This window comes from Lichenostomus cassidix, chromosome 3 (genome assembly GCF_008360975.1).
Source record: "Lichenostomus cassidix isolate B80296 chromosome 3, HeHo_3.0, whole genome shotgun sequence".
Classification (NCBI taxonomy): domain Eukaryota; kingdom Metazoa; phylum Chordata; class Aves; order Passeriformes; family Meliphagidae; genus Lichenostomus; species Lichenostomus cassidix.
The window spans coordinates 9,261,074-9,279,192 of NC_139483.1; the positions used below are offsets into that span (position 1 = coordinate 9,261,074).

The 18,119-nt window shown below is 47.0% G+C and overlaps 1 protein-coding gene across 1 annotated transcript; it reads left to right on the plus strand.

The window, feature by feature from the left end:
- Positions 1-4,351: 4,351 nt before the first annotated feature.
- On the plus strand, positions 4,352-16,787 carry RAB1A (RAB1A, member RAS oncogene family). The gene is made up of 6 exons (XM_085054315.1): positions 4,352-4,600; positions 10,910-10,982; positions 13,054-13,149; positions 14,517-14,612; positions 15,591-15,722; positions 15,977-16,787. The coding sequence occupies exons 1-6, from the start codon at positions 4,578-4,580 to the stop codon at positions 16,172-16,174; spliced, it is 618 nt and encodes a 205-aa protein (XP_084910441.1). The 5' UTR covers positions 4,352-4,577; the 3' UTR covers positions 16,175-16,787.
- Positions 16,788-18,119: the final 1,332 nt, after the last annotated feature.

Below are 18,119 nucleotides of genomic sequence, written 5' to 3' on the forward strand. Positions count from 1 at the left end.
TAGAACTCCTTCTAGGAGTTTCCCAAAAGAGATTTAGCTCACCAAGGTTGGACATCTGCTCCCTGAGCATCTTATTATCACTTCACATCCAAGTGCTCTTGACACTCCACCCTACCTGTCCTTCTTATGTCCTACCTGTGATTGGGACCAATGTGAAACCTTGGGCTTCATTCCCCTCACTGTAGGATGTGAAAGCACAGGCCAGATGTCCAGCCAAAATAAGAAGTAGAGCTGGACATCAGCTGGTTCCTGGTTATTCCCAGACCAGTAAGTTCCCTTAAGCAATGCGTGATAGTGGACCAGCTCTGTTAAACAGTTCCAGATCTGAAATTGTTCCATTTTACTCTCCAGGATTATTTTTCGGTCATCTTCTTACATCTGAGTGTGGGTATGTTTGTACTTTCCCTCCCAGTGGTACTACAGGTCCATCAGCAACTCACTTCTCCCTTGCCCTTTACTTCTTAAACCAAGAATGAATAGGAAGGATTTGTTGACACCATTTTAGGTGTGCTGCCAACACATCTGAAATGGCCTGGTTATGTTGTCTGAAAAACACCAGTAGTTGACAAGTCCTGCAGAGAAATTCTGCACATGGGGAGGACTGTGAGCAAGGGAAGAGAGACACACTGCTATTGATAAGCTGAAATCAGTGTTTGTTCCCCAGCACTCCCAGTATCCAAACAGCCACTTGCAATGTTGTGTGTTCCTGGTGCCTGACCTTCTCCCGAGGCTGCTCTGCGCCTATCAGCCTTCCCACTCCATGGACCAGACACTGAGGAGGGGGAGGGGAAAGGACGGGCAGAGGAAGGCAGGAGTGAAAATAAATACCTATTTTTTTTTTTTTCTGATTCAATACATAATCTGGGGAAAAGGACCCAGCAGGGTCCTTTTCTGAACACTGCTGTGCTAACATGACAGCTTTATGGGGAGGCAGTTCTGGGTCAGGAGCTTGATTCCTCCTACCTTTGGTTCAAGAACTGTTACAGAGGGGAAAGAAAGACATTTTCAGGGTAAAATTGTGGTAGAGTGGCAGAGTGCAGACCTGAAACCTTCCTTTACACTGTGACTGTGTGGTGTGGTTATATAGCTTAAAAATATGGACGATTTCATAAAAAATGAAGAGCAGAAGAGGAAGGCAGAATGGATCCTGTGCAGGTCACTGCTCTCTGCAGGTGGTCCTGTCCCAGTCCTAGTGACAGTCCCATGGCCGGGGGGAATGGGGGCTCCATAATGCAATGCAAAACCTGAGCTCATACAGCTGTAACATTCCTCCTCCATCATCTGTGCTGGTTTTGCTCCTTCCTTTCCCCTTTTACACCTGACTGCAGCCACTGCAGCTTGCTTCCTCTCTCTCCCCCATCCTCTGTCCTCCTGTCCCTTCACAAGCCTGCACAAGCCTTTTGTGCCCTGGGGAGAAGAGAGGTGGGAGCAAGGGAGGGTAGATCACCTGAGTGGAACCAGGAACAAGCAGAGTACAACCTCAAAAACACGAATTAGTGGGTCAGGATGCTGCCCCAGGGTGGACAGGACTGAGGAAGTTGGTTACAGGTTGAGCCAGTCTGTGCTCATAGCTTTTCCTTGGCTGCTCTGGCAGAGCGCTATAGCAAAGCCGAAGGAAATTCTGCAGCTGATTTCACTAACAGGATAAAATAAACCTCTATTTTCACGGGCAGAATTCAGCCCAGAAGGTATATAAATAATGTTCACCTAACTGGCGTCTGATACTGCTCCCTGCATTATGCTGCTGTTAGCGAGAGACAAGCAAGGCCCCTCTGACCATCCAGCAGTTTGTGGTGTTTGAGACAAACCTCATACAACCCCTGAAGGCAGGAGGAAGGACAGGACAGAATGCGATAAAGGTTATAAATCATCACTGCAATCCCAGATAGAAACCAGGCAGGGGTCCTGAGCCTGTTCATCCAGTCAGACTGGTACATGAGCAGACACTCAGCTGCAGATGGTGACACCACGGCAGCGGGTGACACCACAGCAGCAGGTGACCTCAGCCTGCCACACGGGCAGGAGAAACCTCCCCCTGCACCTCCCGCAGAGCTGGAGGAGACTCACTTCTCCCTCTGCCCTGACACCCTGCAGCCAAGGGTTGCTACGGCTGCCACACTGCCTGGACAGTCATAGAGCTAAATATGCTTTTAGACATGGAAGCTGTTCTTTATCTGAGATGAAACAGCTTCCCAAACTCTTATTAACCTGTGCCCTACTTCAGAAGTAAATCTAATTTGCAATTTCATAGCTAGCTGGTGCTGGTGTTGGTTTGTCCCTGTGTCTGCTCTGACTTGGCTGGGTGCATTTAGGCAGTGCCATATGTGGCAGAGCATTATTCCTCACAACTGAGTAAGGAACTGGGGTGTTTGGAGCTTTTTTGTTTCAATGGGGTAGAGAAAAGTAAAAGCACAAATGTTAAAAATGTCCCTGCAAAACCAATTTTTGTATTCAGCAGAGAATGAATTGCTGTCTGCTAAATGAAATTTGTCATCAGGGGTATTCCTACACATCTGGTCACCTTCCCTGGAGTGCCTCAAGAGAAGTACTGCAGCAGAGAGGAGAGCACATTTCAAAGGATTCGTTGGATTTCTGATGGCAAACATCAAACAAAATGGGCATTGTTTCACAGATACACAAAGTAATAGAGAAAGGGAAGTGGAAACTTCAGCCGTGGCCCCTGCAGAAACAACAGTCCGTACAGCGAGTTATGTGGTAGATTCAACTGCAGATTATGTTACCTAACCAGCAGTATGAGAGAACAGAGGAAACCCAAACCCAGTGTAACCAGTGCTCAGTATTTCCTATTACAGTCAGCAGTTTATCGACTTTTTGTAAGGAACTGAGTGTAACTAAAACCTCGAAGATATGCGGAGCATGAGTGGCTTTTCTTCATCTTATTGTGGGCAGAAAGAGGGAGAAGACTGCAATTTCACTTCCTCTGGGGCTTCAGCTCTATCCTGATGCTGCCCAAGTGAAAGACACCCATTCCTCTCGGTTATTTCAGCAGTCCCTCAGCATGGAACACACTTAGCACTGAGATGTCTGCAGTGTCACCTCCCAGCTTGTAGCACAAGTTCTGCACAGGACATTTCAGCCATCTCACAGTCCATTTTCAGATTGTTCTTCCTGTCCTTTGAGCTGGTTGGAAGATAAACTTTGGTCAGTATATTATACTGTGCCCTTTGTAATGAAATAATGTCCGATAATGTGTATTTAGTGGGGATTTAAATTCCCGAGCTGATTACAAGAAGCTGTTAAGACTTGTAAGGTTTAGCAGTGCCCTGTGTGCGAGTCTGGAATGATGTGTAGCATTGCAGCACTTGTGCTCTCTCTGTGCTGTTGAAAAGGCCAGGGCTTTGCTAGGAAGAAACCTGAGAACATCGACAACTAAAGTGCCAGCAATACAATTTGATATTCAGTGAGACTTTGTTAGAAGTGTTTGACCAGAAAACCAGGCTCCTGTACTGTGAATCCTTCCAGCTTTAACAGGTTGCACGGTCTGAGATTCCAGGCATGTGCTGCTCTCTCCATGCCCATTTCCCAGCGGTATAGGGAGCATAGAATTATTTCCTGTGCCCAAAGAACGTTGTGAAATGTGACTGACTAATGCTTGTAAAGAGACTTGATAAAAGATGCGATGGCAGTGCAGAAAGGGCCAGTGTCCTATTAATGCAAGTGAAGAACACAGGCCTTGGAGGGGCTAAAGATGCCCTGAGGTGCTCCAGAGGCAGCTGCAGCGCCTGCCACCCCCAGGATCCGCAGGATGCCGTGTCCCGCACCCTGTCCCCTCGGGGCTGCCTCCCCGGGCACTCGGCCCTGCTGACACTGACAGCCCGACCGGGCCGCGGCTGTCGCAGCCCGGCGGGGCCGGGCCGGGGGTCGCCTTGTCGCCGGCTCAGCGCGGAGGCAAGGGAAGCACCGGGCCAGATGAGGCCGTGCCCGGGCCGCGGCGGGAGGGAGGAATGGCTGGAGCTGGAGCTGGAGGAGGGAGCGAGCCCGGGATGGAGCCGAGCAGGCCCCGCCCCGCCCCGCCTGGCCCCGCCCCGCCGCGCGCGCCGAGACTCCGCCCCGCCCCGCCCGCGCGCTGACTCGCCCGAGCTGCCACGTCTGCCCGCTGACGTCACCCCCGGCCGGCGCGTCCCGGCCAATCAGCGGCGCCGGCCTCCGCTCCGAGCCGACGGGGCCGAGGGAAGAAAGGCCGGCTATCGCGCATGCGCCGCCGCCGCCGCGGGGGCTGCCGGGAGAGCGAGTCCGCCGGAGGGGGCGCGGGCGGGCGGCGGTAGCGGCGCGGACTCGGTTTCCCGTCGCGCCCCTCGGCCGCCCCCCGGCCATGTAAGCGCTGCTCGGCGAGCGGCCGCCCCGTTTCCTGGTCGGGCTCCGGCGGCCATTTTGGGCTGAGGCGCAGCGCGGAGGCCGCGGAGCGGGCGCGGGCGGACGGGCCGAGCCGAGCGCCGGGCGATCGCGGCTCCCTCGGACCAGCGCACCGCGGAGCGCCTGCCTCGGCGGCGGGAGGTGCCGCCGCACCGCCCCCTCTCAGCGCGCTCGCCGTCCCTCGGGCCGCGGGCCCCACGGACATGTCCAGCATGAACCCCGAATAGTGAGTGCGGGACGGGCCGGCCTGGGGCCGCGCTGCGGGGCGCGGGGGGATGGCGCTGTGCCCGCGGCTCCGAGGGCCCGCACTGCCCCCGGGTCCCCGCGGAGCCGCGCCCGGGCCCGAGCGGCGGCGGGAGAGCAGGAGGGTGGGGGGGCGGCGGACGCGCTCGGCCCGGGGCTGGGAGGGACCGGCGGGCGGGGGGAGGCAGTGGTGGCCCCGCCGGGATCCCGCATCCGCCGCCGCAGCGCCCCGGCAGCGCCGCGGGGAGCAGCCGGCGGCGATTTCCCGAGCCTCGGGAACACACATCGGGGCCTGGACTCCAACAAGTGACGGGGGACAGCGGGGAATGCCGATCCCGGCCCTGGCGGCTCCGGAGCCAGGGGTCCACCCTTCGCCTGAGCTGCAAGTCATGTGTGTGTCACATGGCTCTTGCAAAACACTTCTTGCCTATGTAGATTTTGCAACGCTGGGACTTGATAATGAAACGCTCTTGGGGCTATTTCGGGCTGAAATAGCACTTGCCTAGAAAGCCCGGTGATGACTAAAGGGGTTTTTGGGAGGGTCGGTGTGTCAGTGTGGGCTTTTTCTCGGCCTGCTCGGCAGCCCGGCTGTCTGAGCTCTCTGCCCAGGGGTTGTCTGCATCCTGGGAACTCGGGGACATGTGTCCTGCCCACCGAGCTGTCTGGAACAATAAACTTTGTTTTGCTCAAGGCTTTTCTGAGTGAATAAGAGGAGGGACTTAGTTTAGAAAGCGCTTCAAAAATCAGCTGCTGCGCTCCCAACCCTTTGTCCTTCTGGGGTGTGTTCAGGATCCTTTCACAGATGCTAGCTTTGCTGGCACCGTACTTTGGGTGGGAAAGCCACTGTCCCACCCGATGGCACTGGAGTGGCTCTGCTACTGAAATGCACTGTGGTGTGACGTTGCTGCTCTGGATATCCATGGACTCTGCTCTTGGAAGACACCCACAGTTTTGTCCTCACAGCTCGCTGTTCCACACAGCTGAGGCTCCTGACTCTGTGGCCTTGGCTCCTGTGCTCTCCTCTGGTGTCGCTGGGGTTGGTTGCAAGCACTGTGAGTCTGTTAAAATCACCTGAGGAGCAAACAAGTAGTCATCATCTAGTGAGGGAGTTGGTGACAACCAGGAGGTACAGCCAGGAACTCGAGTTACATCTTGGCAAGATTACATCACAAACTTGCTCGTGTAGCTTTGGAAAACATCAAAACAGTAGCTGGAGGTGGGCAGTGGATGAAAACCCGACAAACTACTGGTGCCCCTGTGGTCCTTACAGCTCCCAAGAGTTAAACTCAAATTTACCTTGCAGACTGCTGAGTTTTATAGTGGGAAAACTGCCTGCAGAGTGTTAGGCCACTGAGAAAAATGAGTTAGAGGGGGCTTATTCCAGAGATTTTTTTTTTCTTGTAGTCTCTCAGCTCTTTAGACTGATGCAGAGTTTAGTTCCTTGGAACAAGGTACTGAATGCTGAGGCCAGTGTTTTGAGAGAGACTAATTCTCAGTGAAGAGTGCTTGTTGCTGGTGGTGAGCACAGCTGAGTTCTTGAAAGTGAAACAAAGAGGAAAAGCTGTACTTTGAGATTAACTCGTAGTGTTAAATTGCCACTTCCTGAGAGGGTGGCGTCGGCAGGATGAGGGGAGGAGATGGGAAGGGTGTGGTGAGATGGAAGAAAATACCTGTCACGGTAATGTGTGTACTTGGGTCTGTGTTAAAACAGGAGTAAGATTTAAGGGATTATGACATTATTCCTTCTAGTTCCTTGTAACAGACACATCCATTTGTCCTTTCAGCAGTGTCTTGCCTGTAATGTAACACATTCTCGCTTCCCTATCACAGCTGCAGATCAGGCTGCAGCCCCAAATCCTCTCTCCTGGGCAAGCCAGAACCCCATCAGAAGTCAGTGAGATAGCTAGTTAGAATTGCTGACTGAAGACCTACTTCCTTCAGCTTTCCTGATAAAGCTACAGGGTTCAATCCTGCTCCCTGCTCATGCAAAGGTTTGAAGGGGAGGTGTGCTTCTGAGAGCTTTCTTGAAACTTCAGGGCTGTGGGACAGCCTAGGGGACTGTTAGTTTTTTCATTGAGTGAAGGAGCTGAAGAGGGGTAGATGAGATATTAAAATTAGCGTTTGGAAGCTAAAATCTGAAAACATCTGCCCACCCAGCGCGGGGATGTATTCCCTCTGTGTTCCTCCCTCCCTGCTGGTGTTTAAATGAGCAAAATGTCAATATTGACTTTGTTGTGACTAGATCATGTCAGGTTCAGCGTTTCCTCCCTTTCTGCAACTTGCTTGTGATAGGCTGACTAGCATAAACACGCTGGTGGGTGCACTGTCCATAACAGCCTGGTTTCTGTCAGGAGCTAATCTTGATCCCTCTTCTGTCTGGATCTTGTTCTAGACACCCTCAAGCACAGATGAGGAAACTCAGTGGGTTTTGGAGTAAATCTTGGGGGGTTCTTTTTGCATTCTTCAGAAGTGTTTGGGAATACCACTGAGGTGGGTTTCACTCTTGTGTGATGGTGGTTAGTAGATGACAATTGAGTGACAGCTCCTGGGTTGCTGGAATCATCTGAAATTGTTTGTGTTCTGACCTTTCCAAAGAGGAATCTGCCATGCAAAGTGGCATCATGTCTTCTGGATTCTGTTTACCTACACAAACTGTGTGTAATCAGAGTGACAGTCATGCTCCTCTTCAAAATTTCTGGAGTGGTAGAACAAAGACTGGGGATTGAGGTGCTGTGAGTACCTGTTCACTGTAAACTTGCAGCTGACATCAGTGATTAAAGCCAATTCCAGCAGTTCCTTGTTGCAGGCAGATGACTACCTAGCCTTGTCTGTTTTGGCATAAAACCTTCATGGCATTTAAAAAATCCCCACATGCCTCCTTGTATAAATGATATAAACAATGGTATCTTAGAGGCCCACAGGTCTCTTGTTCCACACAGCTTTGGCCAGGTCTGTCCTAAACTTGATTTCCTGGTTTTCTGCTGAACTCACTGATGTGGGACATGTGTGTATCAGGAGGATACTGCACTGCTCAAAACATCAACAGGGCTGTTTTGGAGGTGCCTTTTTTTTTTTTTCCTTTTTGGCAAGAGGCAGTTAAATTTAACATCTTTGTGCTTTATCTCTCTGGCAAGAGGAAGTTATGGGGAGGATTTGAAAGCCTCCCTCTTACTCACTGTACCCACCTGCCTTGCTGCTCACGCTCTTCCAGTGTGCTCTTTTAAACATCCCATGTATGACTGGCTTATGTAAATGGTGAGAAATAATTGAATGATTAACCTGAATTCCCACTGTCTCCCAAGGAGCATGGAGAAGGCTGTGCTGCATAGCTCAGCCAGCTTTAGGAAGGCTCCCTAAACTGGAGGAGCTGATGAATTTTAAGTCTTCAGGTTTAAAAAATAAAATTCAGTGACTTCAGAAATATTTGTATGGCTCTTTGGGAGTAAATAACCAAATAATGTATGGCTTGTTGGATGCATTGCTACAGTTGAACTGCTTTACCCAAATACTGTGTTGGTGTAGTTCAGTCTAGAAATGCATTTCTGCAAATTTTTTGTAGCTTGTTTTAATTTTGATTTAAACTGCTGCTGTGAACAAGAGCTGTCTCAAGCATCACACTCTGTGTAACAAACTGCACATTTGGTTCTCATGGCCCTGTGTAGGCACCTGCTGTATTTTAAAAGGTCTTGGAGGCTGTACCTTTTAAAGCTGTAAGCTGTACCTGGACAGGAAGGCACTATAGTACTGGAATATGGAATGTGTAAAAAAAACTAAAACCCTAAGTTCTGCAAGTTCTTACATTATTCCCAACTTGATGAAAGGCTTTCCTGCCAAAATTAAGGTTTTTTTGACACAACACCCAATTCTAAGGTCAGAGACAGCTAACTCAGTAAAGGCTATTTCCAGCTGTGCTGCAGCTGCACTAATGCTGGCCCTGGTATTGATGGGGGTGAGGCAGGTGGCTTAAGGCCACTGCATGAGCCTCTGGTTCTGGAAATACTGAAGCCCTAAGTCAGGGGACATCTGAATAGCGAAAATACCAAACCCGGTATTTAAGGCTTCTGAGTTCTTGTTGTGTTAGCTTAACATCAGTTCTGTGTACACACTGTTATTGTTCTGTTTGCTTCTGGAGACTAAGAGATTTAATGGGTGGGTTTGGCTGGGAACTACTCTTAGCACGAACAGTAACAGAGGGAGACAAGTTTTCTTCATGTTTGGGGCCTGGGGGAACCTGAATTATTCTTGGAAGCAAGTGGAGGTTTTTAAAGGAATCTCAGACTTACAGCTGAAGCTTAATTTGAAGTAATTCCTTGCCTACAGCAGGAAGGAGTTACTTTTTTCCCCACTAATTTTAGTGAAGACAATGTATGGTTGTCAAGGGCATTACAATGTGCTGGAAGCTGTAATAATTTGACTTTATGATTGCTGAAAATTCTGCGTTTATAGGGAACTGACCAACCCAAACGTGCTGCTGGAGTTGGAAGGAGCTGTGAGAAAGCTGAGGCACAGTGGTGGGGAAGAAGGCATAGGTGTAGCAGTGGACCAGCTGCTGGAGCCCTTGTACTTTACCTTGGGCTGCAGGTTACAGAGTTTCTGCTGCTCTTGGGGACCAAACTCTACTTGGGTGTGAGAAGCCTCCTGATCTGTAATAGTGCTTCAGGCATCTTGAATCTACCGAGATATGTGGGTTGTGGGGTAATGTAACTATGTCCCCTGAACAGTTTGGGTTAATTGTCATTCTCCTAAAAACATCATCTAATTGTGTTTGTACATGACTTGACAGGTGGAGTGACAAATTCTGTGACTGTAAGCTGCTAGGTATCCTTTGACTTAATTTTTTTTAATGCCCTTAGTGCTTTCAGGTGTACACCGTGAGGGAAAGTTGCATTTTTAAGGATTAGGTTATTAGTTGCTACATTTAGCACTTCTGCCTCCTCTGTGGCCTTGGCAGAAGTGCTGCAGAGACTGGAGGTTCCAGCTGGGTGTGTTCTGCAGCCTGGGCCCAGCCAGGTGAGAAGCACTTGAGCAGAGGAGTGGTGAAAAGCCGTGGTTGGCCATCTGCTTGGCTCTTATCAGCTGGGGATGGATGCAGTTTCCTGGCTGGATTCCTGCCAGCCAGAGACAGTGTCGATTCTAGGGAATAGTAGGTGGGGACAGTTGACTTCAGGCATTTTACATACCCTTAATCTTTACTCACCTTGCTTAAGTGGGCATGAAAATATGGCTGTTAAACTGTTGTGGTTAAGTGAGAACAGGAAATCCTAGCCACTGCAGGCCTGAAGAGTTGTCAACTGAGAATGAGCTAGTGTAGTACTTGAGAAGCAAAATAACTTGTGTAAGTGGTGGGTTGTTGTTGTTTTTCTCTGCTACTTGTTCTCTAGCATGAAGTTTCCCCATTAGTCTTAGGACTAACACAAAAACTCATATTTTGCCAACAGTGAAATCATCACTATTCTTTGAAGTGTAAATCTAGGTTGGTCCCTGACACTGTGCTTATTCTTTAATGTTGGGAAGACTCAACATTAAGCAAAAGATGTCAATTATTTGAGTGTGTCTTGAGAATTACTAATATCACACCTGACATCCCCCAGAGATGTGTCCTTGTCTGGAAATGACTTGAACTTTGCTTTAATTCCTGGAAGGCAGGTGTGGTGTTGGTCACTGCTCATAGTCTGTTGTGGAAGGTGTGTTTTTGCTTTAACAGGCCACTACACTTGGGGTTCATTTATATATTTAAATTGCATATTGTGCTGTTGCATTCTGCTGCAATTTAAATATGGGTAACTTGAACTGAGGAAAGAAATGGTTGGGTTTGGCAGCTGTTTGGTGTTGGTGAAGCTGGGCAGTGGAATCAAACCTCTGAGTCTAGAGAAGCAAAGATAATGGCCCTGGAGGGCAGCAGGCTGTTAGCACCACCTGTGTGTTGAGTTACTCAGCCAGACAAGGGGGTTGCCTTCAATTGCAAAGCATGATTTTCATCTCAGCTAGACCAGAAAGGGCTGGCCTAGGACTGTGGTACTCCTGCTGATAGCCCCACTGCTATCCCCAGAGTAACCTCCTAGGAAGGCACAGCTCCACACAGAAATGCTGTGTTCAGAGCACCTACCTCACGTTTCCCTTGCCAAGCAAATTGTGAGTGTCTACACTGAATAGAGGAGCTTGGAGTTGTAGCTGACTTCCCCAGTAGTGAATTAATTTACCCTTCTCAAAAGTGATAATATACTGGCTGTAAGGAACTTCATTCTTGACAGTGTTTTTCATTAAGTGACCTAATTTTTTTTTCCTTCTGCAGTGACTATTTATTCAAGCTACTTCTGATTGGAGACTCCGGTGTTGGGAAATCTTGCCTTCTACTTAGGTTTGCAGTAAGTGATCATGCCTGAAAACTATGTAAAAGAGGTACTTAGCAGGAACTTCCCTTTCAGGTAGCAGGGCTGATGTCTGACAGGCCTGGTAATACCAAAAAATAAGTATAACATTGCAAATCCCTCCCATCTTCTGAATTTGTGTCTAGCTGATGTATTTGTTTGACTAAATTGGAAAGAAATTATGTCAGTAATATGTGCAGGTAATTATTTTTAATTTTCCTGTTACTTGAGAACAAGGTAGCTTAATTTAACTTCCATCATTACAGTAGTGGTAGAACGCTGAGGATGGAAGGAATTCTGGGGGTGTGACCTCAGGGATAAGGAGTACAGACCTTGACCAGTTACTACTTGATAAGAACATTTTCTGCCAGATGAATCTGCAGTGATGATATCTGCAGTGAAGAGACCTCCCAGTTGTTTAGTCAGAGAAGTAATGTAAATAATACTCTAGGAATAATAAGGCCTTATGCTTTCTTTAGTGAATGTTAAAATTGCTGGTGGGGTGTTCTGGCTCTAGTTTTCCTGAAACAACCAAATGTAAAATGGATTTGAGAGCTCTTGGTAGAAAAAGCTGAAGTCCAGTGAACTTCTTATCTCTGTGCCAAAGTGCAGCTTCACGTTGCCGTGGGAGGAGAGGAAGAGAAGCAGAATACAGGGCATTAACTTAGAAACTGGAGTGTGACACTGCTGCAAGATGATGGCGTCACTTTCACAGCCTGAGCGGTTGCTCTGGGTGCCTCTGCAAAGAGCCTGTTGTACCTGATGTTATTAATATGAAATGGTGATCTGGGTGTACAGACAGCCTCAGTTAAAGCCATTGTGGCTGCTGTTGGTATGCACAGTGTGAGGATGTCACCTGCCCTGCTCACAGTATGGTGGCAGTGGATTGGAAGTGACACCACAGCTGGAGCAGCACTCCCAGAGCAGTCTAGCCTGCTTCTCTTGCAGATACTTTTGAATTAATTTTGGTTTCATGTGAATAATCCAACTTTTTTTTTTTTTTGATAGCCAGCTTAAGTTTGTGCTGTTATCTGGTGTTTCTTCAACTGAGTAGCTTTTTCCTTTGAAAATGTGTTTTTCCAGCTAAGCTGTTTTACGCTGGCATAAGGAATTATTACAGCATTCACATACCTGTGCTCTTGCTGCTGTGGGTTAAACTTCATCAGGCTTTTCACACATGCCCTTTGGAGTATTGAAATGTTAAGGAAATAAATGTCATGTCATTCTGAATGGCTTAATACTTTATTCTTATTTAGATGTATTACCTAAGATGTCTTCCCTTCACAGCCCAGAGAAATCCCTTGCTTTTGTGATACCTACTGGTTGCATAAAGCCTTTTGTGGTACATTGTACATGAAGTTCTATCCTTTGGGTACTTTAGGAATAGAAACTTCCTTCATGCTGACAAGCTGACAATCACTAGAAGGTAGCAAAGACTGACCCAGCAGTTTCTGTGTGCCTTAAGGCCTGTTGGAGACTGCAGCCAGGTCCCTGCAAGCTGCTGAAGCAGTGTTTTCCCTCCTGTAATGACACAGGCTGCAGAGCACAGGACTTAGCACGAGTACTCCAGCTGTAACTCTAACCTGCCTTAGCAACCAGCTGCAGCAGCAGAGGATCTGACATTCATGTGTGACTGAGGCAGAGCCTCTGACTTGTTCTAGGTAGCTGCAGTATAACACAGATGAAAAACCATCAAAGGAAAATAAAAATCTGATGTGTTTTAATAACCACAGTGGTTATTCTAAGTAGCTCTTCAGTCTGCCAACATGAGCGAAGACTGTTTTTTACACTACAGCTCACAAGGACTTGACACTACAGGATTTCCAGAAAAGAGGCTTTTCTGGACTGGTTTTTGAAACACAAGTCTAGCTGGTGCTTTTTAAAAGCTGCAGAATTTTTGAAAAGTAAACACTTGGTGGAAATGCTTAGCTGCCTCCTGAGCTTTGTCATGAGAGATCAGTCTGGTTTTACAAGGAAATTAAGTACCTTTGTCTGACAGGTGCATAGTGAAGTAGGTGACTGCAGAAGAGGTGCAGCTGGATTGACTTATGTTCACTCTCTCTCCTAGGATGACACGTACACAGAAAGTTACATCAGCACGATTGGTGTGGACTTCAAAATCAGAACTATAGAACTAGATGGGAAAACAATCAAGCTTCAGATAGTAAGTAGTATTTCTCAAGTCCTGGGTACTTCAGTCTGTTGGAGCACAGAGTTATATTCATAGCTACTGGTGGTTATCTTTGTACTTTAAAATACATTAAAATACAAGGGATATTCTTCCTGTTACAAGAGTACAAAGCAGTTTTCACAGGACTTTAAAACTTCCCATGACCTGTCCTTAAAGAAGGGTGCTTATTATCAAGGCTGTTTGCCTGGAAGAAGAGATTCTGTGCTGGAGTGCTCTTGTATCAAAATTGATTTAGCAAGGATTTGTGTAAGTGCAGGAATACCACACAGTTGTCCAAGATGCCTGAATTCCACAGCAACTGTTACTACCGGGCTGCACTGTCTTAAGTGCTGGAAACTCTGTTTTTGTTGACTTGAGTGGAAAAACTGACACAAAGGCTTGTAACTGGCCTGGCTGCCTTAGCACTGGGCGGTGTTCTCTGGTTATGCTTTTGGCCTTTCACTTGGAATAAACAGGGGAAGAGACTTGGCAGTTCTCTAATCTTGAAGCACTCTAAAAGGGTGACTGGTGTGATGAAATGTAATATCTGTGCAAGGTCAGACAATCCTTGTCAGCCACTGCTCCCAGCTCAGGCAGAGGCTCTCCAGATTTGAAGGCAATGACTCAGGGATTCAATGTTGTGGAGCAGAGTCCAGCTAACAGCCAGAAGCGTGAGCCTTCAGACTCTAATGCAACTATCCTGAGCAGAGAGCAGCCCATTAGGAATGCTGTCACTGCTGAAATCTGTCTGAGAGTCTGTTTTTAATACACAGCCAGCTCTATTCTTAACACAGCTCCAGAGAGAGAAATATTTGGGCGAGTCCTGCTCCCGTCCTGGGTGGGAGAAGAGGTCAAGCACCTTATGTCCCTTCTTAACTCTCCCAGCAGGAGAAAGGAATGAAGTTTAGTTTGAGTTGTTGCTTTTAAATACCTTTGCTGGAGCTTGTGTGCCAAGGAGGGTGAAGGGAGTGGTCATGTTGGAGACCTGCAGCTCTCTGACCTTATTCCTAACAGGTTTTCAAGCCCTGGCTTGTATTTGCTCTTCTGGCCACTGAACCGTGGCCTCTTCATGGGTCAAAACTGCTTAATGTTTTCCTCAGAGAGGTCTCATTGAATACACTTGGCTGAAAACAAGCAAATGAGCACTATTCAAAAGTACCTATCAAAGTGAAATTCTCAGTTAAAATACGTCATCTCCTTGAGTCCTGTTTGATGCATTCAGCTTCAGAGGCACTGCTGCAGCTGTGGCTTGGATATGGTTGTATTTGGATGGCTGCTCTGCTGAGCTGTGTTTCTGGAAGCTGCTGTAGAGCACTGGCTCAGCCACGCTGCAGTAGCTGACCCTGTTCCTTGTCTTGCAGTGGGACACGGCGGGACAGGAGCGGTTTCGGACTATCACTTCCAGTTACTATAGAGGAGCTCATGGCATCATAGTTGTGTATGATGTTACAGATCAGGTAAGTGTCAAACCTGTGCCTGCAGTTTCTCCAGGCTGATGAGGAAATTGGGTATTTAACAACTGAGCACATCTTAAGGAGACAGTGGCACAGTTCTCCAGGCTGTGTTAAGGCTTATCAAGCTAAATGTATGTGTTTGCCTCTGGTGTGGCAGAAATAAAACACAGAAATAAAGGGAGCAGTGGGATTTGTGGCTCCTAAGCAATTGTATCTTAGGCTTAACCTGAAACTTGGTGAGCAGGTAACTGATTGTTCTGTGTGAATACTTCTCACCCTGCCTTTGGTAGGAGGAAGTCTGAGTTACTGATGGAAGTTGTTGAAAGATTTCTGAATGCACTTGAACTGTGGTCTGCAGTAAAGACTGGCATTTGGAACAGAAAATTGTCAGCCTGTGTGCAGGATACAACTGAGCCAGTGTTTTCTGTGAAAGGATCTCTGAAAAACAGTTGTTTGAAGGGCACTTGGGAAGTATAGGGTTTCCTGAATTAATAGAAAAAGAACACTTGTGTTCAGTCACTAACTGGAATATTAGTCCAGCATGTCTGAAGTCAAAGGTTGTTCCAGCAGATCTACAAGGTGGCTTGCACCTAATACCTGATGCTTTGTAAATATGTGGGATTCATCTGGTTTCAGCTGTGTGCCATGTCTCTTATCTCTGCTACAGGAGGAGGAAGAAGAGTCCCAGATGGTAGAAGCTGTTGAATATTCAAGATACGGAGCAGGGAAAAATAACAGTGGGAGGAGTGCAGGAAGGGCTGATTGTGTAGGGCTGGGAACAGGAGCTGTATGGGCCCTGTGGTGACTTGCCTGTTCCAAGGCCATTGGGGGAGTTTGGCAGCATTGGAAAGTCCTCTCCCATGGTCGTGAATCCCATGGATAAGTGCACTGCTTCATCCTCTTTCCTGGTCATGACCACAGGGATAGTGCTGCACTTGCCCCTTTGTCAAGGGCCTTGCTTACAGTTCTCTTATCTCGTAGGAGTCTTTCAATAATGTCAAGCAGTGGCTGCAGGAGATAGACCGTTATGCCAGTGAAAACGTCAACAAGTTGTTGGTGGGGAACAAGTGTGATCTGACCACAAAGAAAGTAGTAGATTATACAACAGCAAAGGTATGTTGGGACTCGTGTGTTGGCTTGGCTGAGCATCTGCTCTGGTTTGTCATGCACTGAGGTTCCAGGGCAGGGAAGTGTCCTGGTGTCACAAATGGGGGCAGTTTAATGACTCCCAGCCCTGCAAGTCGTCATCAGACTGGAGATGGGGTGTGGGGTGGAATGCAGGAGCTTGTGGGTTATCCAGTGGTGCTCCAGGAAATGAGGTATGAACCTGTATATGAGCTTATTGTTCACTGTTTCTCGATTTGCAGGAATTTGCAGATTCTCTTGGAATTCCGTTTTTGGAAACCAGTGCAAAGAATGCCACAAATGTAGAACAGTCTTTCATGACCATGGCTGCCGAGATTAAAAAACGAATGGGTCCGGGAGCGACAGCTGGTGGTGCGGAGAAGTCCAATGTTAAAATTCAGAGCACTCCAGTGAAGCAGTCTAGTGGAGGTTGCTGCTAAAACTTGCCTCCCCCCTTTTGTCTCACAACAATGAATTTGCAATCTGAACCCAAGTGAAAAAAAAAAAAATTGCCTGAATTGTACTGTATGTAGCTGCACTACAACAGATTCTTACCGTCTCCACAAAGGTCAGAGATTGTAAATGGTCAATACTGACTTTTTTTATTCCCTTGACTCAAGACAGCTAACTTCATTTTCAGAACTGTTTTAAACCTTTGTGTGCTGGTTTATAAACGTGTAATCCTTGTTGCTTTTCCTGATACCAGACTGTTTCCTGTGGTTGGTTAGGATGTATTTTTGTTTTGATGTTTCTATTGGCATGTTTAGATGTCAGGTTTAGTCTTCTGAAGATGAAGTTTAGCCATTTTGTATCAAACAGCACAACAGTGTCTGTCACTTTCCATGCATAAAATTTAGTAAGATATATGTAAGATCTGATTTGCTAGTTCCTTCTTGTAGAATTATAAATGGAGAGATCACACTATCTGATTAATAGTTTCTTCATACTCTGCATATAATTTGTGGCTGCAGAATATTGTAATTTGTTGCACAATATGTAACAAAACTGAAGAAATGTTTAATAAATATTGTACTTATTGGAAGTAATATCAAACTGTATGGTGATAAATATTGTCTTAATTTGTATGGCTAAGGGGGAAATCAGGCTTGCATTGTGCACAAAACAACATATCTGTGTGTGCAGCCATGGCTCTCAGACCTTCTCTGCAACTCTCCCAGTGACTATGGCCCCAAAGCCTGAGCTGTCATGGTGCTTAAGGCACGTGTGCTGTACCAGAAACACCCAGCCAAGGTTCATGAGGCATAATGCACTCTGAATGTACAACAGTTCCCTAACTTAGTCTTGGAACTTAATTTATTTCTCAAGGACTCTATATAGGGAATACCCGCCAGCTTTGCATAGCAGGGGAGACAACAGTATTTCCCTAACGAACGATTTCAGCGTAACCTTGAGGAGGTATACCTTTCTACCAGTATATTATGTCTTTTCTATATACTGTTAATTCCATCCTCTTTTAATCAGTATCTTCTGACTTAGTGCAACAGCTTAGCTTCTATTCCCCTCTGCAGCGAGGCACCAGGAGGTGACATGGGGATAGCAAGGCCCCCACCAAACTGTTGCTCCAAGTAGGCGCTTTCTCAAACAATTTGGAACTAACCAGCAGCCAAGAGGTTTTTGGATGGTGTGTGATTCTTTGTACAGAGCTAATCAAATCATTAGTGCCTGATGTCTAGCTAAAAGCCACAGGAAAGCTAGCCTATAACACTTCCTATACATGTAAAATTGTTCAGCTTTATCTAAACTCAAATGTTCAGCCTATTCTGTAAATAGTCTCATGTTTGAAAGACCATGTAACATTCCCCTAGTAGTAAATACACCCTGTGATAGTAAAAATATAGCCTAGGTATGTTGTGAGGTATAAACTAAAACTGGTGCAAATATCCTCTGATTTTTTTTTGGGGGGGGTGACTTTGGCTAACAGCTTTCTTCAACATAGTTGCATAAATCAACAGGCAATTGTAATACATAAAGTATTGTCATGGTTAAGTTGAACTCTTCCACTTGAGACCTTCACAATAAAGTGATGTGCTTTCTAGTAGAGATGTGCTTGTTGGTATAATTCATTATAAATGTGACTGGCTGCTCCCAGGGAGCAGGAGCAGTGAGTGCTGCTGAGATCAGGAAGTGAAGCAGAAGGAGGTGTGTTGAGGGTAAAACATCTTCCCTGCAGAGAGTGCACAAATGAACTTCAATGTCGAGATGCCTGCTACATACTATCCAAACCAATGTTAATATATACAGTAATAAAAGTATTGCAAAACCAGTTGGGCTACACCAGGTGTTTGGTGGTTCTTTGTTTCCCCCTCAGTCATCACTGGGTCTCTGGGCTGATGCTGTTCCATGCTGAAGCCTGAGGTGGTCAGG

Excerpts from the sequence above, each read along its gene's own strand:
- RAB1A (XM_085054315.1), top strand. The coding sequence starts at position 4,578 with ATGTCCAGCATGAACCCCGAATA. Across the intron at positions 13,150-14,516 it reads AAACAATCAAGCTTCAGATA|TGGGACACGGCGGGACAGGA; the intron begins GTAAGTAGTATT and ends CTTGTCTTGCAG. Across the intron at positions 14,613-15,590 it reads TGTATGATGTTACAGATCAG|GAGTCTTTCAATAATGTCAA; the intron begins GTAAGTGTCAAA and ends CTTATCTCGTAG.